This window comes from Monomorium pharaonis, chromosome 6, assembly GCF_013373865.1.
Source record: "Monomorium pharaonis isolate MP-MQ-018 chromosome 6, ASM1337386v2, whole genome shotgun sequence".
NCBI classification, from domain to species: domain Eukaryota; kingdom Metazoa; phylum Arthropoda; class Insecta; order Hymenoptera; family Formicidae; genus Monomorium; species Monomorium pharaonis.
This window is the reverse complement of record NC_050472.1, coordinates 26,726,683-26,753,893: the sequence shown is the minus strand read 5'-3', so window position 1 is coordinate 26,753,893 and position 27,211 is coordinate 26,726,683. Positions and strand designations below refer to the sequence as shown.

At 30.9% G+C, this 27,211-nt stretch overlaps 1 protein-coding gene, 1 non-coding gene and 2 pseudogenes across 14 annotated transcripts; 3 read left to right on the top strand and 1 right to left on the bottom strand.

The window, feature by feature from the left end:
• Nucleotides 1-67: 67 nt before the first annotated feature.
• LOC105828458 lies at nucleotides 68-9,715 on the top strand. 13 transcript variants are annotated; one of them, XR_004963826.1, is made up of 7 exons: nucleotides 5,627-7,382; nucleotides 7,948-8,023; nucleotides 8,092-8,310; nucleotides 8,459-8,607; nucleotides 8,707-8,936; nucleotides 9,038-9,349; nucleotides 9,471-9,715. XR_004963826.1 is itself a non-coding variant. In XM_012666785.3 (2 exons), the coding sequence occupies exon 2, from the start codon at nucleotides 3,578-3,580 to the stop codon at nucleotides 5,054-5,056; it is 1,479 nt and encodes a 492-aa protein (XP_012522239.2). In that variant the 5' UTR covers nucleotides 123-189; nucleotides 3,548-3,577; the 3' UTR covers nucleotides 5,057-5,382. The 13 variants fall into 13 exon arrangements, 2 of the variants coding, with proteins under 2 accessions (XP_012522239.2, XP_012522238.2); XR_004963823.1 differs by having other exon boundaries at nucleotides 5,627-7,455; XR_004963822.1 differs by having other exon boundaries at nucleotides 5,627-7,827.
• A 649-nt stretch (nucleotides 9,716-10,364) lies between these two features.
• Nucleotides 10,365-12,649, bottom strand: LOC118646281 (annotated as a pseudogene).
• A 732-nt stretch (nucleotides 12,650-13,381) lies between these two features.
• LOC118646280 lies at nucleotides 13,382-18,991 on the top strand (annotated as a pseudogene).
• A 3,388-nt stretch (nucleotides 18,992-22,379) lies between these two features.
• On the top strand, nucleotides 22,380-27,087 carry LOC105841146. Its single transcript, XR_004963593.1, has 8 exons — nucleotides 22,380-22,693; nucleotides 22,919-23,059; nucleotides 23,381-23,662; nucleotides 23,845-23,991; nucleotides 24,180-24,266; nucleotides 25,401-25,597; nucleotides 25,965-26,128; nucleotides 26,478-27,087. It is a non-coding gene; the product is annotated as an uncharacterized LOC105841146 (transcript).
• Nucleotides 27,088-27,211: the final 124 nt, after the last annotated feature.

The following is a 27,211-nucleotide window of genomic DNA, read 5'->3' as shown; positions in this document are numbered from 1 at the left end:
GAGGAAGAGAGAGAGGAAGAAAGAACTAAAGAAGTGTTACTGGTAAAGGTCACGTCTCGTTGCTCGTTGGGTGGCGCGACGACAAGAGAGAGAAGATCGATCTCACGCGAGATCTTCGCCTCAAAGCAGAGATTTCCGGCGCCGCGTTCGCCAGTTCCGTCCAGTCCGGTTGATCCACGTTTCCGCCACGTATGTACATACGTACCGGCCGCACGGTATTCAAGCTTTATCCCTCGCGCGACCCGAGGCGCGCTGCGACTTATCGCGCACGCCTCCATCTTCTCTCCTTTCTCTCCTCGCTTCGAACTCCCTCCCTCTACCTTCTGTCTCTCTTTCTCTCTTTCTCTTTTTCGCGCGCGCGCGTCTGTGTTCCACTGTGCCTCGGTTTTCGTGGAGCTTTTCTATATTCCCGCGGATAGGGCGCGGACGGACGCAAGCGGAGACGGGCGCGTACGAGTCGCAGGGCGCGCGCGAGGGCCGGGGACGCCGGGGTCACGAAGGAGCGGAGGAGGTGCGATAAAGCGGGAGGTGAGCGAGGTGAGGCGTGCGCGCGCGCGCGCGCGCGCGAGAGGGCTGTGCTGTGACTGCTGTGCTGGCCGAGACAAGACGCGCGAGAGCGTGTTAAAGCGGCGGACGAGAGAGCGTGACGAGACGAGTCGCGAGGGTTCCGGAGTGCTCGGCGGCATGGAGACCCTCGAATCGAGTCGCGTGTGCCGACTCTGTGGCCAGCACTCGGGCATCTCGATCAACATCTTCGACGAAAGCGAGAATCACGTTCGGAAAATCAACGCTGTGCTCCCGATCATGGTACGTCATTACACTTTCTCTCTCTCTCCTCCCCTCCTCTCTCTCTCTCTCTCTTGCTCCTTCCCCTACTCTTCGAGCGGCACTCGCCCGCACGTACGCACGTTCGCTTCTTTCGCGCCCTCGCCTCCTTCTCCTTTCGGTTTCTTTTCAGCGCTCCTCTTTCATGACTCCCTTCTCCAATCGGAGGGTACGCGCCCGCGCCCGCGTGCCTCGTCGTCCTTGCACAACAGCGGGAAGCAAGCAGCGTGAAGTACACCCTCCTCCCTCTCCTCCCCATTTAGCTTCTATCTCGTTACGAAATGCGGTGGGAATCCGCGCGCTTTCTTTTGACCTTTCCCCTTTGTCCTCTCTCTCCCATTTAATGCTCCAGTTCGTGCGTCTACGCTTGTCTCTATAGAATACGGCGGAAAAAGGGAAATATAGTTTTCGGGTTCGCATGTCAACAGCGTGAATGTCGCGAATCCCGCGTGGGGTGGAGCAAGAGGCAGACTTTTGTGCGTGCGGGGTACGCGGCGCCGACCACGTGCGAGAGACGTGCGTGTGGGGTGGCGACAGAGTCCCTCCTCGCGAAGGACGAGTTCTCTACTTCTCTCTAGAAGGTTTACTTTCTCAAAGTTATCGATTCGCGAAAAGTGAGGTTACCGCGCGGTTTAACGCGCGAAACAAACATGGATTACATTTGTGTAATTCGAAAAGAGTACGAAAAGGAGGGATTTCGAACGATTCTGTCGGATCGCGACGCGCGGATCACTTTCACGCCTTCGCAGCTTGCTTTCGACGAAGATTTTTCTGTCTAATTTTTATACGAATTGCAACACTCTGTGGAAATATCGAGAGGAATCTACATCTTAAATCTTTTCATGAGAAACTTTCTAAAAAATTGTAAAATTATACGAAACTTCCGCAAAATTATATAAAAATTTAACATTTTCAATATTTATCAAGTTTCAATTCTTATAAAAATTCTGGAAAACATTTTTCTTTTTTCCCTTTTATTTTTCTATTTTTAAAACTTGAATCTCCTCTCTCCTCTTTCAGCTCATTAGGAACAGAAGTATCAGACAGAAAACAATCTTGTGCTTGTCAATTATATTGTTTGAATATAATCGGCGTATAATTTAATTAATGCGTTTATCACATACATCCAAAAAATGTTTTTGCTAATATTAGTAGATTTCTTGATGTCACAATCAAAATGTGTCGCTAATTTTTGTATCTGCTAGAATTTTGACTGTCACGTATAGAATTTGTAAATTCTGCTGTCAGTTAGATTGATTAAGTGCAATACGTATACATATCACAGTATTTGCTTAATTATTTATCTACTTCAGCTAATTTTTACACACACATAATTTTTGTAGAAGTTGCAAGATCATTTTTTGGAGTGTATGTATTAATATATAAATATAACGAACTCTATTGTCAGCGTCAAAATGATTGAAACTTTCAAAAAAAATTTTTTTTTACAAGAATTGCTGAAATATTGTCTTAATCATTTCGACGTGAGCTTTAATTAATTATAATAAATATGTAAGGATATATAATATACAATTAAGAAGTATAGTCTCATTGGTAAAATTAATAAGAAAATAACAGTTTTTCTAATATAAAAAATAATTTCTATAAATATCAGTTTTAAATCTTTGTAAGTACTTTAAATTATCATATTTTCATTCAAATGCAGAATTAGCGAAGCAATTTATCTTTACATTTTAATTTGCTAGATAACATTTTCAAATTAAGTAATCGAGACTATCTTGAGATAATACGATATCTTTGAGTTAATTAACCAATCTATTCGTATAAATGTTATCGCATGTACGTAACGAAAAGGGATAAACAACTCGATAAATCGCGCATAAAGAGTACTTAAGAGAGTTTACTTAATATTGCCATATTAAAATTTGTCGTATCTACCGTATAAAATGTGCTTTTACGTTTGTATTGTATTTTTTTGTATATTTTTAAAAATATTTTAAGTTGAGTAGAAGAAGAATAGAAACTAAAGGTCCATTTTTCAACCACAATTGTAGATCGCAAATAACTAATTGAATCTATAACTCGTTCGTTTTATTTATACGAAGCCAATCTAAACTAATTAGCGAAGGTAATCGGTGGGAGCGATAATGTTAATGAACGGAAGTTTCCAGCCTTGTTTGACATGTCATTCGTCATACGCACGTCTACCTCGAGGTAACGGCGACGACGCGCGCGCTTATTTACTTTTTTTTCACTTCCCACGAATTGACAATTCGGTCTCGCGACTGCTGTATTTTGATGCGTCTTATCAATGACCGAATAATAATTGCGCGATAACTGTGCTTGGTGTAATAAAAAAACGCGATTTTTCGATTTCTTATTTTCTTGCACACGGAGAAAAAAGTAAAAAAGCAAATATTACCTGTAACATTTTCTTTTATATTTATTGATTGTAAAAGAACTTGTGATAATATACATTTCTGCGAAATATATCTCGTTTTTCATATTAATCGATTTACTTGTTTGGAATTAATTTTTTTTACTTAAATACTTATTTATTCCAGCGAAATAAATTTATATTTCTGAAATTAATTTTTCAGTATTTTTTCTCAGTGCAGGAAACTTAAAAATTCTTCGAAAAAAATACATTATACTCTCGCCAAAATCAAATTGATCAGCGGCTGATCCTCCGTAGAGAACTCGCATCTTGTTGAACCATGTTTACTATTCTGATTCCATGTTTACTGTGTGTATTTCACAGGTACACGAGTTGGATCTACTGCCGAAGCAGATGTGCCACCGCTGTAGCTACAAGTTAGAAGAGTTCCACAAGTTCTACGTAGACTGCCTGAAGACGGACGCGGCGCTCAAGAGCCAGTTGTCATGGATGCGAAAGGGTGAAGGTAAGGAGAAGATCGGCGTGCCGATGGTGCACATCGAGAATATGAAGATCAAAGCGGAGCCGCTCGATTACGACATGTACGAGCTGCAGCCGTTGGTGGAAAACATCGACTACATTAACTCGATGAATTCGGTGGCGTTCCCGGCCGATAGTATTCACGATGGGTTGACATATGCGGCACTCTCGCGCTGCCGATGCTGCTGTGATAAGAAGGACCAAAACAGATCGAGAAGAACCACAGCGGGGCAATTCTGTCAGAATTATGAAGGACAGATGCCTAGATGCGGCAGAATCGCGGATGTCTCGCGGAACAAGACCCTCGAAGATACCACCGCGCAGTTGAAACCGTTCAAGCGGAATCTCTTCACGCAGTCGATGTTTCCGGATTGCCCGCAGAATGATTGTTTGCCGCGTGTCGAGAACGCGCGGGACAGTCTACCTAGAGACACGAGTACCAAAGATGACGTAGTCCCTGCGGAAATACGAAACCATTCTCACGGTAAACTCGAAAGGTTTCCTGGGAGTCATCGAGCAGTTGGAATCAATACAATGGTGCGAAATCTGAGACCTAGGAAGAACCTGGTAAACTATGCACCAGATAAGAAAAAACTATCGAGTGTCAATCCGGGACCATTAGCGTTGAATAAGTCAAACGTTTCTAATACGAATTCGACACCTATCTCGAACTTCGAGCCAATACAGAAAATCAAAGCGGAGCAGACAGAGTCCAAAGGGCGCAGCTTAAGACCGAGGAAGGGTGTCGTGAACTATCAAGAACCAAAGAGGAAACTTTCGGAGCCTCTCACGAAGAGACGCAAGATGGGTGAGCAGGGTGAGCAGGGCTTGCACGCGAGAAACGAAAGTGCGAACTTTAAAATAAAGGAAGAGACTTTAGATAATTTGGAGGATACGATGCTCAACAATGCGACATCTCGATTACCAAGAAAATTCGCAGCTTTACCCGCGAAAGTTGAAGCAAAAACGGGCAACAATGACGTCAGTCTACGAGACGACTGTCTCAAGTCGCAATATCGAAATCAGTTCCAGTTGGATGAACGAAAATCGCTCTCTAACATCATGAAGAATAAGCTGGCGAAGACGAGAAAGGCATATCGATTGCCCACGGGGAACTATTCACTAAAATATCTGAGAAGTCAGGACACTCATTTGAGGAACGGCAAGACGAAGAACAGTGACTGGTCGTTGAAAAACCTGCAGACGAGAAAGCTAATCGACACGATCAACAAGAGCGCGGAAAAACTACCGATGCTGAAGTTGACCGAGAACATCAAGCACTACTGCGAGTCTTGCAACGTTAGCTTCATGACCAAGGAACTGTTCAGATTACATGCTTGCTACTATGATTGATCTTTTCTTGAATTCCCGAGAAACACAAAGTCCGCGAACTGTCTGAAGATTGTTCGGAGGATTAAAATGTCTTCTAGATGTTTTTACTGCGAAGAAAATTAGGACACTTCTTGACGAAGTGTGAAAAACGCATAAAGGATTATAAAATCTTTGTGATCGTATGACAATGTGCATACATATATCTTTTGATTTGTTTCTGATCTTTTCTTTCAAATATTTTGCTTGCAAAATAAAAGGTACTTTTGTTTAAGGCACTTTTGTTTAGACATCCTATAAGGGTAATGTAGTTGGTAAGACGTGTCTGTCTCTCAAAATTTGACCAAAAATTCTAAATTTATTTTTGGCAATATTAATATTTTTTGCTATTTAATTGTTGATTTTTTCTTTTTCGTTCTTTTTTTGCTAGAATAAAATATTTTATCAAGTGTAAGGATGAATGGAAAAAAATAGCAGATTTTTTATGTATATAATTATTTTATTTAAAACTAATATTATCCGTAATCTTTAATTTTTTATATAAGCAATATATATGGATATATATCATGTACATTATATATATATATATATATATATATATATATATATATATATATGTATGTATATATATGTATATGTATATGTATGTATAAAATATCAATGTGCATACTTAGATCTTGTTTGCTGACTTAAATACGTTGAACTATAATATGACAATTGTTGGAAAATGCGCTTAAAATTTTATGTAGAAATTCACAAGTCGCCTTCAAAGATTAAGAAATATAATTTATATGATATAGAGATAGATATATTTTATGAGAAACAAGAGATATATATTATATATGTCGATATATTCGATGAAAATATGTGATATGTGTATAAAAATAATGACCGATTTTTTTTAGAACTCCAAAATCGTTGTTTAAATTAAATCGACGGACGTAATGACTAAAAATCTTTCTACTTACTACACACATCGGAATTTTATATATTAATATTTACGATCTTCATATTTTGACAATTGTTCCATTCGAAAAAATTACATTACGCTGCGTGAAACGGTTTGTAGACATTTGTTTATTTTATGGCTTTTTAATACATTCAAGTGTTTAACACATTCAGCTTAGTACTAATGAGCATTGAACGTCAACATGACGAATTTGTTAAGTACCCTGGTGAAAACTTTTCTTAATTTTGTATATAATTTTTTAAAGAATTTCTGCTTAATTTTATAACCCAGAAAATTTTGAGATTTTTTATACAAATTAGAATATTCTTCAGAAATAATAAGAAAGTCTACATCTATTTTTGAATTCTTTATATATGTAAATTCTCAAAAATTTATAAAACTTGTCATTGTCTAAAATTTCCCCCAAAAACTTATAAAATTTGAACAAAAATTTAAGCTATTTTTTTGGAAGTGATAAGTTTAAAATATGAAAAATTCTTACAAAAAGTATTACAAGAGAATTTTTTCACTAGGGTAATTTATATATTCTATTTTTTAGCGTTGTTACGTCGATCGAAATTAAATTCAATAACATCATGTTAAATCTTATTCACAGGAATTATAATATCAATATTTAACTGCAATTTATACAGTCTTTCCACTGTTACAAAGTATTTCTCTGAATTATCTGTCGATACACACAAATAAAGAAATAGAAAGTTACTGTTATTCGGTAGATATATCCTCATATCATTTAACTGAATAATAAATGTTATATAATTACATAAATACATGTAAATATTATGCAAAAAATTGCAATGATTACAAAATCACCGTCCTAATCCCGTCTTCTCTTCTTAAAAACTCTGTATGTAATATATGTATAATAGTAAATATGATAGTATTATATAAAGTGGACACGACAAATAAACAGCAATAAAATGTTTCGAAAAAACTAATTTCTATTTCTCTAAATACGTTTACAATTATTGTTTTAAAGAAAGAAAAATATTTTGTCGCATAAATTTATATATCTTAAAGCGTTTTGTAATAACCACTTGATTGTAATGCCAGCTGGCAAATGGATTACTTAGTAGTTTTATGTTAATAATTATGACGACGAAGAAATCGTCCTCGCTTGAAACTCACTCTGAATCGCGATGATATGAAATCCAAGACTGGTGTATACAGTAGAATCCACTGATTAATGCCCGATTTCTTCACGTCCAGTTATCTTGCGGTTAAAATTATCCAGGAGATAAACTTTCAGATCCATGCACGTGATTGGTTAAACTTGATATTTATCCTCCGGATAACTTTATCAGGAAGTGAAGCCATGAAATATCACGTTAACCTCGAAATCACACGGTGTTCTCTTATCTTACAAATGTTACAAATAATGTAAATAAACGAGACATAAATATTAACATAAAACTACTGTAATCCGTTTGCCAGCTGATATTACAATCAAGTGGTGATTACAAAATGCTTGAAGATATTTGATGTATTAATTAAAGTATTTGCAGTATTTACACACTTATCTAGTCAAATCTAAATAATGAGATAAGGATGTGGGCAAGTTCTACTTACAGTTTGATCAATTCTACATAGAAAAAAAAGAGTTTATTGTGCCTCAGTGATAATGTTAGAAGGAAGATAGGACCAGCTGCTGAACGCTTTTATTCACTTCTCTCTTAGCAGCATGCCCACTTTAGTGTTGCGGCACGATTCACTTTTGAAATCTAGAGAACTTATTAGAAGTTGTTGGAAAATATAAAGTTTTTATTTGAAATGCACACAGGGAAAGAAAATATATTTTCAATCATGTATATTCCATGTTTTAACGGTATTCCTTAAAAATTTATTGCAATTATTAATTATAGCTAGAGTAAATCAATGAGAAATTTGACATTTCCATGTTAAAAGAAAACTAATAAAATATTGAGACTTTATCTACCCATGCTAGGATTGTCGTGATACAAAGATGTTGACTGTTGCAATAAAACGTGACTTGCTGTTCGAAACATTGGGTAAAACATATTGTAAGTTACATTCTATTTTTTATAATATAAGTTCTAAATTGTAATATCAATAAGGTTGATTTTTGTAGGGAATAAAACTTATTTACTTGAGTTATTGCTAAGATGGGATTTGATATATACATAAATTAACCAAATATATTTTATACCTTAACACTTAAGAACTTGCACAAACACTTGCTATCGACTGAAAAAGATTTTTTTCTCAGCTCATTTTACATATTAGACAAACATCATGCTCTGACTGAATGTCAATGAAGCGAATTGAGAAGGAGTGTGTTTGTTTGAAGGTATATAGTATGGCATGTTACTGTGATAGAAGTAAAAAGTCATTATATGAAATATTTGCATTATATGAAACACTCTTAACAGAAAATAAGAATAATTATACTTGCATTAAACTGTACAATAATTACTTGTTTTTTTTTCTATGAATAGACAATGAAAAAGCAAATGATAGCAAGAGTAGTTTTGACCAAGGTATAGATGCATCCGAAGAAATTATCTACAAGATTGACACGCCTGCCAACAGATATTATCTGTTGTGCTTGGAGCCTAAGTACTGGACTACTTATATTTTTGAACAAGTAAATATTATACAATTTATAGTTCAGACAAAAAAATTCATTCCTTAAATATATTTAAAGATAATATATTTAAATATCTTATTGATTTACTTTTTGTAGAACATACAAAAGAACTGCAATTGGTAATAAAAAGCAACACACATAATGCAAATTACACAAGAACTGCATAAAGGATATGTGCCAGGACTCTTTAAATTTCACTTTTTAAATGTTCCTTCACCTATGGCTGAATGCCTATATATAAAGTCTTTTTTTCTAAACATGATGTTCATTCCACATTATATGGCAATAAAACCAAAGGAATGGAAAAGATTATAATGACTTCAGAAGTATGTGTAATTCTTTTTATTTGTCTTGTTTTTATTACGTCTTGATTAGCATTGAATAATTTGATTAATGTAAAAAATTATATCTCATCTCATTGTTTCAGTGCTTAAAAATAAGAGGACATTTGGTTGTTTCAATTTTGAGAGACGTTACTTTGACGCAAGATTCTTACAATAATTTTATTGATCTTCAAGATAAGTTGCATCAAAATATAGGAAGAAGACAGTCTGGTCTCTATTGGCACTTATGATTTGGATACAATTAAAGGTCCATTTCTATATGGTGCTAGACACCATCAAAAATACAGTTCAAACCACTCAATCGAGATAAGCAGTTTTCACTAAACAAGTTGACTGACTTGATTCGAATAGAAAGGGCCCAGACAGGATTCACTGAGGCATTGACTTTCTCTTTGGTATGTTTCATGCACGAAAGTTTGAAAAATAAAAAGTTTTGCGCATAAAAACATTATTTTTGATAATTTATTATTTTATCTCGATACAGTGTGTTCTAACTTGCGTTAAATTAATTTATAGTGCTCACGTGAGAATGTAGCGGACAAATTGGGATACGAAATAGAAGATGTACCGGCAGTTCACATATCCAATCCAAAAACTTTGGAGTTTCAAATAAATCGACCGATACCGCGCGGTTTTATTAAAACCTCGGAAACAAGTAGTTCTATTCTTGATTTCTCTTTTTTATTTGAAACAATACATGTGTGTAATAGAACGTAAACAGATATCGTTATGCGTTTAAATAAAAAAAAATTGACAAAGAATACAAGATATTTATTTATTATACATTTTCTACGTAATATACGTGCAACGCGTAGCACTTATGAGAAAACAGGCATATATAGCTATACGGACTGATTTGCTCTTTTTCCATCCACTTCGAGTACAGGTATTTTGCCGAATGGCATAGCTGAAAAATGATTTTAAGTCAGGAGAATGCAACATATTGTTAGAACAAGATTTATAGTAGAGAATCTATCTGGATTGTTATTATATATAAAAGTGTGTTATTGTGATAAAATTTGTAGCAATTGTATGTATACATATTCGTTAAAAATCTTTTGGTAATAATTACAGTTAAAATTAAGACTAAAATTATTTTTCTCTGTTCTAAATTTGAATTTGGCTGATGTAAACAAGATTTTTTCAGAAACAATTTTCAGCCCGATTAAATAACAATTACTTGAAAAATATATAAAAAAAAATATGAACATGCTAATAAAATATGTTAACTTTCTTTACGTGTTTCAATTATCTTTTCCATATTTTTCATATGTCTATCATATGTATATTTTACTTACGTTATATAAAGTTAGAAACATAAAAATTAAAAAATATAGAATATAGTAAATTTTTATATTAATTGGATTAAACGGAAAGGGAAATACCGCAAATCCAAAAAAGTACAGTAAATAAATGTTTTTTAGATTTAATTAGAAATAAATTCACAATATTTTTTACACATCCATTTTTTGTCGTATAACAATAAGAGTAACAATTAGAGTGTGAAGTCTACAATGCACAGTTTACAAATATATTATGTACATGTATGCCTTTCTCTTACATAGATATACATTACGTACAAATAAAAAAAATGTATATATTATTCGAATAAAACGTCAATGAACAATCATCAACTCTGTCAAGAATTACTCGGCGGACGCTTTTCAAGCCATGGCCGATACTTCTTCGACTGTCTTTTGCAGTTGTTTCAGATTTTCATACATTTTCAATGATATTCCCTTTCATCGTATTGGTTCATGTAGTCCAAAAGACCAACGAGGGTGAAATCGGTCCACAACAGAGCACCGCCGACAAAATAACCACCATTCTTCTGCACCCGAGCGTCCAAACGCTCCAAATAAAGCGGCACTGTCCTTCCAGCTCCTTGGCAGCTTTAAGTTTCTCTGCTTTAGCCTCTTCATTTTTTTCATAGGAGAGAGCAGCGATATCTAATAAAAACAAGAAAAAATATAACATAATAGTAAATTACAAATTTTAATAGACTGAATTTATTATATATAGCACAAATTGTAGAAACATTTCTTTTCTGTTATTTAATTCTGTTTGTAAATAAAATATTATAGCTAAGTTAACACAATTATTTTTGACAGTTATCAAGTGTATATTACACAAACTCACTACATACATATTAATTAAATGCGCATACGTTAAATCCTATTAAATTTGAGTTTTTTTAGTGCAAAGGGTGAAAGTTTTTGTATATTTCATTGTTGCCAAGTGTGTGCCAATTAAAATTTCATCATAAATATTATAATTTAGAAAGATTAATATGTATGTACACAGATATAATTGAACCCACATTGATAATCGATGAGTGTTTTATAATTAACTTTATAAATCACAAATTTATAAATCACGATTTAAATCTTTTTTAAGAGTAAATATCTTTTTCTGGTAAATAAGAGTTGGATAAATATTGTATAAGCAAAGTATTATCTATTACATACTGGTGCGTAAATCATGTATCGTATCAACAGCCACGTCAATTAGCAAAGCCTCCCAATCATCTTTGCCAGCAAGACCACATTGTTTCGCCAAGTAACGGCAGATAGCTACGGACTGATCAATCTTCCTTCCGTCTACTTCGAGCACGAGTACTTTACCAAATGGCATAGCTGAAAAATGATTTTAAGCAACGTGAATGCAACATATTGTTAGAATAGGATTTATAGTAGAGAACCTATCTGGATTGTTATTATATATAAATGTGTTATTGTGATAACACAAATGCAGCAATTGTATCTATACATTTTCATTAAAAATCTTTTGATAATTAATAATTACAGTTAAAATTAAGACTAAAATTATTTTTCTGTGTTTGTAAATTTGAATTTGGCTGATGTAAACAAAATTTTTTCAGGAACAATTATGAGCCCAATTAAATAACTATGACAAGCTTTATAGAATTATTATTGGCATTAATCCAATGTACGTACTCGGTTTAAGTTTTGGCCAATTATTTTTATCGATACCTTCATCCACAAACTAACTCAATCCCAGCATAATTCAACAAGAGCAAATTGGCTCGGCCAATGCTGCGAGATGGAAATAAGTCAACTTGTAAGAAGGCATATTACTGAAAGAAAAAGCAATTATCTTTCTTACTACTATCATAATAATTTCAGCAATATTTCAACAGATGATAACAATTTTAAATATTTAATCTCGAAAACATGTTGCCTGTTGAGACAAGCTGTATAAATTTATTGTCTATTAATATTTGTAACTCTTTACGTACAAAGCTTATATAAAACTAAATTTCAACCAGATTTTGTGACTTAGCTATAATTAATATTACCTTCAATTAACATCTGAGCGTTCCGAGCTGCTGATGCGACGAATGTGTGCGATTTGCAGCAGCAACGGCGACGACGACGTCGCTTGTTTACATCAGTCACGCTTGCACGGACGACGCCAGGTGCGACGACTGCCGCCGACTGCGACGGCGCAGACGTTGCGTTAGTGTGCATCATGGCGGTTGCCAGGTTAACAAACCCAAGGATGGAATTCCGTAGATATTGGTCCTTGAGCAAGATAAAACAAAATTAATGATTCTTGCTAAATTACTATTATTTAATGTTTATTATTTTGCAAACAATCCATATAAATCCTCAAGTGCTACTGTAGATGAATTTTGATACAGGTGCTAATTCAAGTTTAATATATAGCTTTTGTTATTGAAATTTGGATAGTTAAAAATAATATTTAATAATATTCCTTTACTTAATTAACGAATACTAGAAATAAACTTGTCAAAATGTTTTAAAAAGGTTAATAAAAGATGATAAATGTTTTTGAAAGAAGATACGGGAGTCGGTAAAGTGTAGAAATGGGAGAGAATTTAGTCCCCGCGTCGCTCGAAATTCCAGAAAAATTCGTCCCAAGTAGCAGGAGCACACGTTAGGCGAGGAAGTTACTGGGGATCCGGTAACCTCCTTGCTATTGTGCGTTCCTAATAACTCCGAAGCTCCGAAAATCCGTTAGGTCTCGATTAAATACGATTAAAAGGGCCCGAAAAATAATCGGAGTTATTAGGAGCGCACAATAGCAAGGAGGTTACCGGATCCCCACAGTAACTTTCTCGCCTAACGTGCGCTCCTGCTACTTGGGACGAATTTTTCCGGAATTTCGAGCGGCGCGGGGACTAAATTCTCTCCCATTTATCACTTTACCGACTCCCGTATCTTCTTTTAAAAACATTTATCATTCTTTATTATTTTTTTTTAAACATTTTGACAAGTTTATTTTTAATATTAAGTATTAATTAAGTAAAGGAATATTTTTTAATATTATTTTAACCTATTCTAATTTCAATAACAAAAGCTATACAACACTGAAAATAGCACCCGGATCAAAAGTTATCTACAGTAGCACTTCAGGATTTATATGGATTATTTGCAAAATAACAAACATTAAATAATAATAGTAATTTAGCAAGAATTATTAATTTAGTTTTATCTTGCTCATTTATTTATATCTATTTACATTATTTGTAAAACATTTGTAAGATGAGGGAACACTGTGTGATTTCGAGGTTAACGTGATATTTCATGGCTTGACAGTTTTAATCAGTGGATTTTATTGTGCCTCAAGTAATTCAATGAGAAACCTGACATTTCCGTGTTACAAGAAAACCGATAAAATATTCAGAGTTTATCCACTTGTGCTGAGAATGCCGTGATACAGAGATGCCGACTATTGCAATAAAACGTGACTTGCTGTTCAAAACATTGGGTAAAACATATTGTAAGTTACATTCTATTTTTTATAATATAAGTTCTAAATTGTAATATCAGTAAGGTTGATTTTTGTAGGGAATAAAATTGATTTACTTGAGTTATTGCTAAGACGGGATTTGATACATAAATTAACCAAATATATTTTATACCTTGACACTTAAGGACTTGCACAAAACTTGCTAATGACTAAAAAAGATTTATGATCATTTTACATATTAGACAAAGATTACGCTCTTACTGAATGTCAATGAAGCGATTAGAGAACGAGTGTGTTTGTTTGAAGGTACATAGTATGGCAAGTTACTGTGATAGGAATAAAAAGTCATATGAAATATTCGCCACTGAGTCACTTTAATTCAATAATAGTCCTTAAGTGTCGAAAGTTTATTTATACATTGTGAATATATAAATTATGTGTATGTATGTATTATATTTGATTGTACTTTTACACATTTCTTTTTTTTTAATTTTTAAGTTTTATTCTAGCTGACAAGGAATTTGAAGCATTATGTTTCAAGTTTGCGCTGGATGAATTAGTAAGTTTGAACTTTTAACTAATAAGAATAATTATATTTGCATTAAACTGTACAATAATTAAAATTTAATATCTTATTTTCTTCTGTCACTTGCAAAAAAAATTAAATCAAGTAATTGTTCTTAGCAGTAGAATTAATATTTCTCTGTATACGTGAAAACAATTGTAGATATTATTTGTATAGATTCTTAACTTAATTGTACTGAGATGTAATTTAAAAATGTACGTCAATTTTTGAGGGATCCAAGAACGCTACAAAGTATTATATTGCGTGCCAAGCGCCAATAGAGTCGATCGACTTTTGGCGAATGATTTGGGAGCAACAGTCCAAGGTGATTATTATGCTAATCGATCTCGTCGAAAACGAAGTAGAAAAATGTTCATTCCACCTTCGGAAGTGACAGACTGTCATCGACTTTACGATGATTTCCAAGTTACCCTGAAAAAGCGAGAAGCTAAGGAGAAATACGCTATTTCTACTCTTCAACTAAAGGTACAAAACATCTTAATTATGAATCGTTTAATGATAATAAAATTCTTTGAAATTTAATCGTTAATGTGTATAATTTTGTGAAATTAGTTATATTTTCTTAATTACTTTATTAACATTTATTTGCTTTAGGTTGATTAATTAAATATCCTCTAAAATAATATTCTAAATTTTATACATATAAAATTTAAAATATAATGTACTGCGAAAGATTTTTGTAAAAAAATGATTACATTTATCCAGGTAGGACAAAATTAAAATAAAATCAAGATGACGTCAAGTAAAATTCAGTTTAGGAAAAATTATTATGATCTCACACAATCGATTGTTCTAAAAAAAATATGTTTTAGGAATATTGCAATATTAAGAATTCTTTCAATTGCAGTAATAAGAATTTATCAAAATTATTGTTAAAAGTGTATCAATTGGGATGTTAATAATTTTTCTAAAATATTTTTTACTTGATTACATTTTAATCCTATTATGATTTTATGTTTTACCTGGGCAAGCAACTTGATTCAACAGCTTCAGCAATAGCAATGCAAATATTCAACTTTTGGCAGTCTTTTATAAAGCAAAAGTAATTAATTAAATGTTTTATAGAATTTGGAGAATAATACGTTCCGAGAAGTATTCCACATTTGGTACCTATGGTCGGTGATTGGCGTTCAATCAGACGGTACAGGCCTAATAACGGTGCTCCTCGACGCGAGAGCACTTCAACGAGGTGGCCCCGGGCCGATCGTAGTCCATTGTGGTCCTAGGACAGGACGCACTGGCACGCTAATAGCTCTCGATCTAGGAATTAGACAATATGAAATTACGAGGACCGTGGACGTGCCAAGAGTCGTTTACACTATTAGGAGAGACCGGGCTGGCTCAGTTCAGACCAAGGAGCAATATGCTTTAATATATAAGGTGATGCTTAAGCCTATCAGTCGCTAACACAGCGCATATTTAAACAGAATATTTGTCTTTGTCAAACTTATCTAATTTAAGCACACGAACAGTTTGGATAGTCTGTTTTATATTAAAAATATGAAATGTGATGCATTTATGCAAAATAAAACTAAAGTTTTTATTAAAATTAGATAAAATATCTGTACATAATTATAACAGTTAAATAAAAGTACAAGAAAATATATTTACGGAAAAAAGCAGCAAATTTTTACAAAAAAGTAAGCGCAAAATTTATATTGATTGAAAATGTATTAATTGAAACTGTAACTACACGGTTTGTTTAAAATTAGGTTTCTAGAATTATATCTATTATAAAAGATTGATTAACTGATGATCAAATTTAAGAATACAATGATACCATAGTCTAAAATAAAACTTTCTTTTTTGAAGGTACTAAACTTGTGTGCAACAAAATTCGCCGGTGGTGTGCTAGAGTCAACTAGAGTGAAGCAGAAGTTCGTCAAAGTCAAGATTTGCGAAAATGGACATCATTTGACGAGAATCGGCTGTTTGGTTAGCAAATAGTGTGTCACATACGTTGAAACCTTTATCTAAAAAGATTTCCATATCCTGACAGTAAGTGCGCAGGTTACTGCTTATAAAGGAAGTAACTACGAAGATGCCAAATGTTGTCCGATTGAAGAAACAGAAGTATTCTAACATTGCTCTTAAAAAAAGGACGCAGCTAAGAGACAAAATGGTGGTCACGAAATAGATATAAAACAGGGTGATTGTGTGTTTTATTAGAATACTGAATATTACGTATGATGACATGTCAAATTGTGAAGATTGTTGGAAGAACTAAATATTAGCTAAGGTAGAGCGTGAAATTTGTGATATGTGAATATAATAATTAATTTTTTGCAAAAGTAAGTAGTTTAATAAAATTTAACTTCATTAAAATTTATTAACCAATATTCAAAAAGAGGAATCTTCTTTCAAATTTTCTTAAACAACAGCAATATTTTTAAAGGCATCCTTAAGATTAATAAGATATTACATTGATATTATTTGTATGACTCACGATATATGAAATATCGAAGATTAAAAATTGAAAAAGAGACGAATTTAGTTGAAATTTTTATATTGAGATTAATATTATAAAAAATTAATATTTTTAATTTTTTATTAATGATGTAAATGTAATGCGATCAAAGTCGCCTTTAGAAAATTTGGGAATATTTTCAATTTAATATTTTATTTAATTAACTTTGTTTTAAGTGGGTATCGCTATTTAGAAATATCTTAAGTCATTTTATGAATTTAAAAAAAATTGAATTTCCTAATTTAATAAAGAGATTATTAATGTATATATTTACTTATGTTTAAATACGTTTAAATTATATTTATAGTCCTTTAAATTCCTGTTACTTAATATTTTTGATGTAAAAGAATTTTAATTTCGTAAAGTAAAATACACCCAGTTTAGAAAGTATTTTTTTAACAGCATATATAATTTAAATATTTTATTTTAGCTGGAATAAAAAAGAAAATTCTTTATAGGTATGTGTTGCCATTGTCTATGCAAAAAATGATGGTATTTTAAGAAATAAAGATTTGAATTTTACTTTTTATGTAAAAAAAAAGAAATTTTTAACATTTTGATTTGAATCTGATAGATCTGATATAATAAATAAATATTTTTTAAACATACGTGCAAATATAAAGATTAATCAAGTATATTTGTGTATTATATAGATATCATATATATTCTCGTAAAAGGCATGATCGCTTACATGTAAACGCCTTCGATAACACGTCATTCCTTTTGTATTTGTAATAAAACCCAGGCAGAATAATTTCTGATTTTTTCTTAAATTAGATATTTTATTGTTGTTATTGTTATTATTGATGTTATCATTGTACACAGAATATTTCTCAATTCCGTGGCATGTCGCTATCTATAACTGTAAATATGTAAAATGTGAACGATTATTCCGACTGTGTTGATTAATTGACTTGAGAGATTTTATTTTATACATAGAAATCATTAAACATTAATTTCCAGGCCGAAAAGTACCAGTTTTTTAACGAGCCTACTTGTACTGACTTGATGCAAATGTCCGTCCATAAGGGCAATGTGTACCAAGTGTATTTAAAAATTAGAGTTTAGCTATGCTATATAGTTATTAAAAGAAAGTTTAATCTGGATTATAATTTCTATAATTAAAGCAAGACATGATACAAAGAGAATAGACTTTAATTTTTTTAATGCAAATGAATTATTATTAAGGATTAATTAGAATCCAGTGAATTTTATTTATCTAAATTTATTGAAAACTAATTTTAATTGTTCAACTCTTCGGTGATATCGAAAGATACTTCCATATAAGCTAAAATTTTATTGTTCTGATATTTAATTTCATGAATGAGTGTTTAGATGTGTCATTTGTGTTTCCCATCGCTGTATCCTCAAAAAGAAACACGATAATATCTTTTAATATTGTAATATGAATACATCACAGTTAATCTTTAACGTGATCAAGTGTGTAGAGAAACTCATGTTAGATTTATGTCAAAGGGAGAGATAGATGTACTTCATGTCTTTCAAATGTTATACAAATGATGGATTGTATGTGAATAACATAATTGTACTATTTATTATTACATGAGAAATAATATCGCGATATAATTAGTTTACGACAGCTGATCTGCGATTATGTATTGTGATTTATAATTGCAATTATCGACTGATATGAAAATAAAGGTAGTTATTTAAAAGCGTTCAATAATGTTTCAATATTGACGGATTACGAAAATATTAAAATTGATAGAGTTAGTATCATTAGTATCATGTTGTATCTAAAGCCAAAGGATAGAACAAAATTTATAATTATTTATATTTATTTAATTCTTGAAGACACATATTGGTTATATATATGAAAACAGATAACATGAACAAAATCAAAATTTTATTTACATAATATTCATCGGTATACATCAAATCAAATCGAAACGTAAGCTTACAACTAGGCTTTTTAAAATCATAAACTTACGTTTTCATATATACACATTATATTCAATAAATATGTTTACGGCGCTAATATAATTCTTATATCTTATTTAATAAAATGTGTAAATAAATATAATATTTGTAATTATATATACATGTTCCAGACGTAATTATAAAATATGAAAGTAAGCCTACTGTACATAATCGATTTTATTTACAAAACTGATTTATATCTCGTGAAAAATCAGACATTTTTTGCACTTTATATTATACAAAACATTTATTATTTTTTTTATTACTAAAAAATACAGACAATACAGACAATGCATTACATTTTAATTAACAAATTGTTTTATGTCATCATGAGAAAACCAGTCTATGATTCATATCCCTTATATTATTTAAAACATTATTTTATTTACTACTGGCAGAACATTAACAATTATGTAAATTAAAATAAAAATAAGATTATTATGCTGAAAAATTCAGATATTTCGTATAAAATTTGATATTGTATTTTCTATTGTCATATACAAAATTTTATTATTTTATTCTAAGCATTTATTATTGATATAAATGCTATTATAAAATATTATTAATTTAATAGTTTTATTGTAAATTTCTTTTTGTGAACACGTGACTTATATTAAAGAAGTTCAGAAAGATTTTAATGTGCATAACACTGAAGTATTCTTTGCGGGCTTTTAAGCTGTAATTAAATGGATACTTCTTATTAATTTATACTATTTTTTCATTTTTTCGCAGTTGAATCTAATTACATCATTGGAAATTAAAATGGTAATAAATATTGCAATTATTATATATACAATTATATAATATTTTACTCGCTATTTACAAGTGGTTTTGTTAGAATAATTAAAGTACACACTTTGAGGATTCTTCAGTTTACTACTTACTGACAATTTTTATGCTGCATATTGAATTTAGCGTTTACTCACCTATAGAAGTGTATAATGTAATTTCTATATTAAATTATTAAAAACAAAACTCAGAAAAGTATTTTCTTACAATTAGATGTACATTATCGCTATGTAATGTAACGTAACACACTCCTAAACAGGTATGGTATTATATAGATTGTTCACATTAAAATTTACTGTAAACTTTACATTAATACAATTCAATTAGCGAAATTAGAGCCCTTATCATGCTATTTAATACATTGCATAATTGCGCAGGGAATTACTTTTAACTAAAAGTTTAAAAAGATTTTCTTATTCTGCATTAATTTTTAAAAGATTAATATTAAAATTTTGTACAAATTTAAATCATATAATTTTAAATTTATTAACTTGACCCATATATAAATTTAAACTATAATTTTAATGCATATTTTTTATAATTTCAATTTGGCACTAGGTTTCCTGTTTCTCTCTCTCTCAATCGTGTTAAAAATCAAGATATACTTGTAAATTTTTATATTTTAAATTTTATTACAACATTTATAAAACATTTTAAAATCTGATAAAAAATTGCAATTGTAAGTAATGAGATTATATAACATCTGATATTGATTAGATTGTTCAACAAAAAGATGGTACTAACTAGATTGAAAATAATTGTTTTGTGCAGCTTTTTGTGCATATGATTTAATTTAATCAAATTGTGATTAAAGATTATAATAAGTTAAATTATTATTATTTAAATAGTCTTATTTGTAACTTTAATTGCAAATTTTTAATATTACGACGAGGCAATTGATAAACGGAATTATATTCAGTTCAAAAAATGGGAAATAATTATCCTTGTCCTCGTGTTAAAACAAATCATTTTTTATTGAATAGTATTATTGGCAAAAATTTCTTTCTCTCGTAATAAAACTTTTCCATTTCATATTTTTGGGGATATTTCGAGAAAGACTTTTGGGTATCTGGAGATATTAAAAGAATGACCTTTCTCAAATATTAAAATCTCATTATTTCCCATTTTTTAAAACTTCCACTCGACACACTCGTGGATTCGAACTTTGTTTGAGTATCTTAAGAAAGACGTTTAGATATCTTAGAATATGAGAAAACAGGCAGATAGCTACGGACTGATTTGCTCTTTTTCCAGTCACTTCGAATACAGGTACTTTGTCGAATAGCATAGCTGAAAAATAATTTTAAGCCATGTGAATGCAACATATTGTTAGAATAAGATTTATAGTAGAGAACCTATCTGGACTGTTATTATATATAAATGTGTTATTGTGACAAAATGCAGCAATTGTATCTATACATATTCATTACAAATCTTTTGGTAATTAATAATTACAGTTAAAATTAAGACTAAATTTATTTTTCTGTGTTCTAAATTTGAATTTGGCTGATGTAAACAAGATTTTTTCAGGAACAATTTTCAGCCCGATTAAATAACCATGACAAGCTTTATAGAGTTAATATTAGCATTAATCCAATGTACGTACTCGGTTTAAGTTTTGGCCAATTATTTTTATCGATACCTTCATCCACAAACTAACTCAATCCCAGCATAATAAAGCAAGACGGGAACTGGCTCAGCCAATGCTGTGAGATAGAAATAAGTCAACTTGTAAGAAGGCATATTGCTGGAAGAAAATACAATTATTATCTTTCTTACTACTATCATAATAATTTCAGCAATAGTTCAACAGGTGATAATAATATTAGATATTTAATCTCGAAAACATGTTGCTTGTTGAGACAAGCTTTATAAATTTATTGTCTATTAATATTTTCAATTCTTTACATACAAAACTTATATAAAACTAAATTTAAACCAGATTTTGACTTAGCTATAATTAATAATAATAATAATAAACCTTTAATTAACATCTAAGCGTTCCGAGCTGCTGATGTGATAAATGTGTGTGATTTGCAGCAGCAACGGCGCGACGACAACGTCGTTTGTTTACATCAGCCACGCACGCACGGAGACGCCCGGTGCGATGACTGCGACGGCGCAGACGTTGCGTTGGTGTGCAGCATGACGGTTACCAGGTTAAGAAACCGGGTGTTATTTCAAGTTTAGTATAGCTTTTGTTATTGAAATTAGAATACATTAAAATAATATTAAAAAATATTCTTTTACTTAATTAATACTTAATATTAAAAATAAACTTGTCAAAATGTTTAAAAAAAATAATAAAGAATGATAAATGTTTTTAAAAGAAGATACGGGAGTCGGTAAAGTGATAAATGGGAGAGAATTTAGTCCCCGCGCCGCTCGAAATTCCGGAAAAATTCGTCCCAAGTAGCAGGAGCGCACGTTAGGCGAGGAAGTTACTGTGGGGATCCGGTAACCTCCTTGCTATTGTGCGCTCCTAATAACTCCGATTATTTTTCGGGCCCTTTTAATCGTATTTAATCGAGACCTAACGGATTTTCGGAGCTTCGGAGTTATTAGGAACGCACAATAGCAAGGAGGTTACCGGATCCCCAGTAACTTCCTCGCCTAACGTGCGCTCCTGCTACTTGGGACGAATTTTTCTGGAATTTCGAGCGACGCGGGGACTAAATTCTCTCCCATTTCTACACTTTACCGACTCCCGTATCTTCTTTCAAAAACATTTATCATCTTTTATTAACCTTTTTAAAACATTTTGACAAGTTTATTTCTAGTATTCGTTAATTAAGTAAAGGAATATTATTAAATATTATTTTTAACTATCCAAATTTCAATAACAAAAGCTATATATTAAATTTGAATTAGCACCTGTATCAAAATTCATCTACAGTAGCACTTGAGCATTTATATGGATTGTTTGCAAAATAATAAACATTAAATAATAGTAATTTAGCAAGAATCATTAATTTTGTTTTATCTTGCTCAAGGACCAATATCTACGGAATTCCATCCTTGGGTTTGTTAACCTGGCAACCGCCATGATGCACACTAACGCAACGTCTGCGCCGTCGCAGTCGGCGGCAGTCGTCGCACCTGGCGTCGTCCGTGCAAGCGTGACTGATGTAAACAAGCGACGTCGTCGTCGCCGTTGCTGCTGCAAATCGCACACATTCGTCGCATCAGCAGCTCGGAACGCTCAGATGTTAATTGAAGGTAATATTAATTATAGCTAAGTCACAAAATCTGGTTTAAATTTAGTTTTATATAAGCTTTGTACGTAAAGAGTTACAAATATTAATAGACAATAAATTTATACAGCTCGTCTCAACAGGCAACATGTTTTCGAGATTAAATATTTAAAATTGTTATCATCTGTTGAAATATTGCTGAAATTATTATGATAGTAGTAAGAAAGATAATAATTGCTTTTTCTTTCAGTAATATGCCTTCTTACAAGTTGACTTATTTCCATCTCGCAGCATTGGCCGAGCCAATTTGCTTCTTGTTGAATTATGCTGGAATTGAGTTAGTTTGTGGATGAACGTATCGATAAAAATGATTGGCCAAAACTTAAACCGAGTACGTACATTGGATTAATGCTAATAATAATTCTATAAAGCTTGTCATAGTTATTTAATTGTGCTCATAATTGTTCCTGAAAAAATTTTGTTTACATCAGCCAAATTCAAATTTACAAACACAGAAAAATAATTTTAGTCTTAATTTTAACTGTAACTATTAATTATCAAAAGATTTTTAATGAAAATGTATAGATACAATTGCTGCATTTGTGTTATCACAATAACACATTTATATATAATAACAATCCAGATAGGTTCTCTACTATAAATCCTATTCTAACAATATGTTGCATTCACGTTGCTTAAAATCATTTTTCAGCTATGCCATTCGGTAAAGTACCCGTGCTCGAAGTAGACGAAAGGAAGATTGATCAGTCCGTAGCTATCTGCCATTACTTGACGAAACAATGTGGTTTTTAGATCATGTATTATGTCATATTTTATGAGGATTGGTGCTCAACCATACCACAAGATTGGATAGATTTCGAAAATAAAGTCCATGTATGGCCACCAAAAGAAATAACAAAAGCAATACGAAAAAATATTTCACCAAAAAATTATTGGTTCACGCGTAATTGTGAATGTATCTTGGGACCATTTCGTAAGTATAAACAATTAATTCTATTACAAACATAATAACATGCATACAAATAATTGTATTACAAACATAATAACACATATATAAATAATAATGTAACATACAATAAAAACATAACATTGAAAACTTTAATAACCATTATTTAGAACTTAAATATTAATCTTGTAAAATGTTTTTTTTTTCAGAAAACTATGAATTATCCCGTCAAGTTGAAACCTCGATGTCACTTATGGACAATGAGCAAATGAAAAAGGTAAAAGAAAATTTGCCCCCCTCCCCCCAAAAAAGACGTCTTTTTTACGACGAATCGGATGAGTCTACGAGCGATGAAAGTAATTAAAAGATGTTTTAAAAGATGTTTTGAAAGGCATTAATTTGGATAATTTCAAAATTTATCCAAATTAATGAATATATTCATTAATTTGGATAAATTTTCATATGGTATTATAGTGACTCACAGATTCATATTATAAACCTAAAAATGATAAAAAGATAAAAATAATTGAATGTTATATTTTAGATGTTAACAAAAATGTTAACAATATGGCAAATAAATCAGAAGATGAATCGGAAACCTTAAACCATGATAGACATCACACTTGCTGTGGTATGTTATAATATTATTTACTTTTATTAAATAATTATTTTGATATAAATGTAATAAATAAATTATATTACTACAATTATTATATATTACATTGGAGTATATGTGTACACACACACGCACGCACGCACACATGTTCCAATGTAATATGTAAAGATAGTGCATAATTTACTAGAGTTGCACATTTGTTTATTTTTCAAAATAATAAAATGCTTATAATTTTGTTAAAAGTTATAATTCGAAAAAGAAACTAGAAGAATTAATGAAGAGCAAATGAATATCCGCCCGCTCACTCGTTATCCATTATAGCTGCGTTCTAAATAAACGTTTGGTAAAAATTTTTTTATATAAAAACACAAATGTATATAAATATGTTCATATAATATGTTTATATTAGTTTCTTTTTTTGTAAAATTTCCATTTGGTATAAAATAATAATTATACTGATAAGACTATATAATTATATATAGTGAAATATAATATGATTATGCATAGCATAATTATGTATAATTAAATGTAATATGATCATATATAATATTTGATTGACGAAATGATATGATTTTATCTGTATTTAAGAAATGAGAAAAAATTGCTCATATAATCATATATATTTTTGATTCAGGGAATATATATGATTATACATAGACAATTTTTTCTTATTTTTTATATCTAGTTTTTTTGTAAAAGTAATGCGAAAATTGTCTTTTTAAATAGTTTTTGTCTTTTCAGTATAATAAATGTCAAGTACATATGCAAAGGTACGAACTTAAAGACTCGCAAAAACCATCTTATATGTATCGATGCATGACAATCTATATTAATTAAAATTTTCTCAAAATAATCGGCAAATTTTTACATTTTTTTCAAAGAGATAAGTTTGGATAATATTGTATTTTAAAATGGAATTTATTTTGTAATTTTTACCTTAATCCACAAGCAGGTATCCACATCATAATGAATACATGTAACCTTGGGTACAACTTGCAGAACTTCTGATGTAGAACCATTTTTCAATAGATAGTAGATCAGTGAGCGGATATTCGGATTCAATATTTTGAACTCTATTAAAAATAAAATTTATAAAAATATATTATTAGAATATATTAATATTTGTACCTCTTTTTTTTAATTTTATAGATAAGTGCCAAAAAAATCAAAAGACATTAATTAGAAAATTGGATTTTCTTATTAATTTAATTGAAAATAAATATTTAGAAAACCCAAGTGAAGAATGTGATTCAAAATTATTACCTGCTTTTCCATTGGTAACACTAGAAGATTTTTCACAATTTGAGAAGGAGCTACAAGAAGACAGAGAAATAAGAAAACAATTTGTAAGTTATATTGCATGTTGCTATAATAATCACTATTTTTTTTTTAAAGAGATCAAAGTCTTATAAGAATCTAAGATCAATTAAAAAATGCTGGTTAGGTTGTATTCCAAAATTCACTGCCCATACTGAAAATCTATAGTATACGTAACAATAGCTATGCTGATTAAATTGAATCAATTGAACAATCAAATTAATCAGAGTTGTGTTCTTCAAAGACGCTATTATTATAATTTTCTTGTTACTTACTTGATCAAATACTTCTAATGCTCTTCATTATTCACTGCAAATGATTGTAGATATAGTAGAAGTTTTGCATTGCCTCATTGAATAATTAATTACACTCTTTGATATTTATGTTTCAACACAGAAGGCTAAAATTGTAAAAATAGGTGGAAAAACATTTGCTGACAAAACCCGCAATGTTCTCAAATTTATTATGAATGATAATATCGCAAAAAAGATGTCATGGACAGACAGGTTTAAAAGATTCTATTGCAATAAAAAATACTGCATTTGCAAGTGTCATAATAGGTAATAAAAAACAAAAAGATAATCATAAATATAAGTTTAATTTTATTACTTGTTTTACAACATATCATAAGTTACAAGCATATCAACCAAACAGACAAGTATTCTATAGGTTATTGTGATTGGTCGTTATGCTTACGACTTACGTTTATTGCAGGATAGGCCTAAAAAGTATATATATTATAATTAATAAAATTTTTTTTAATTGCTTTTAAAAAAAATTTAATACTAGTAAATACGAAACAAAATTTTAAACTCTTAAGCATTTTTTATTTTAATACTAAAAAAATTATATAAACAATATATTGTTTGATTGTTAGATGTAATAAACGTAATTCTGTAATTATTTCAGATTATATTACCAGTATTAATAATTGTACAATGGCTGAAGTTCAGAAAGTAGTACAAGAATGGTTGCGGCATGCGGGAGATCGCATTAAATATTCTTTAAAAAATTAAATATTATCAATACTTGTAATAATTTTTATCATTTTTGTCAGGATTTTCTGCCGCATAAATTTCGCGTTAAAGTTATGCCTATGCTAATGCCGAGCAATAAAAACAATATTCTTTATGATATAGAAAAGCTACATATTCCGTTACTCGATACTGAGTGAATGACATTATTAAAAATACGATAGAATGCGATAAAATATACTATTTTTGATGTTATGTTTGTACTTTAGAATATTGTTGAGTATATATATGTAATTAAAACCTTTATAAAAAAATATATGTATAATATATATTATTACTATATAATATATATTGTTACTAATATATATTATTGATAATAAGTCTGATAAATGCAAATGTAAAAGATATTTTTGATTACACAATCTGTAAGCTCTATGTAAGTAGAAAAATAATTGTATTTTTTGTTTAAAAAATGCTTCGATTTAAATTTAATTAATTTTTGTGTTAATGAGATAAAAAAATAAAGTTAAAGTTTTAAAATGCTATAAAATGCTATTTATGTTATCTCTTTTTTTTCGTTTAAATTTGTAATTGGATGGTGCAACCTATTCAGCGATTATACCTCCTTGCTTATTGTGTGCTCTTAATAACTCCGAAGCTTCGAAAATC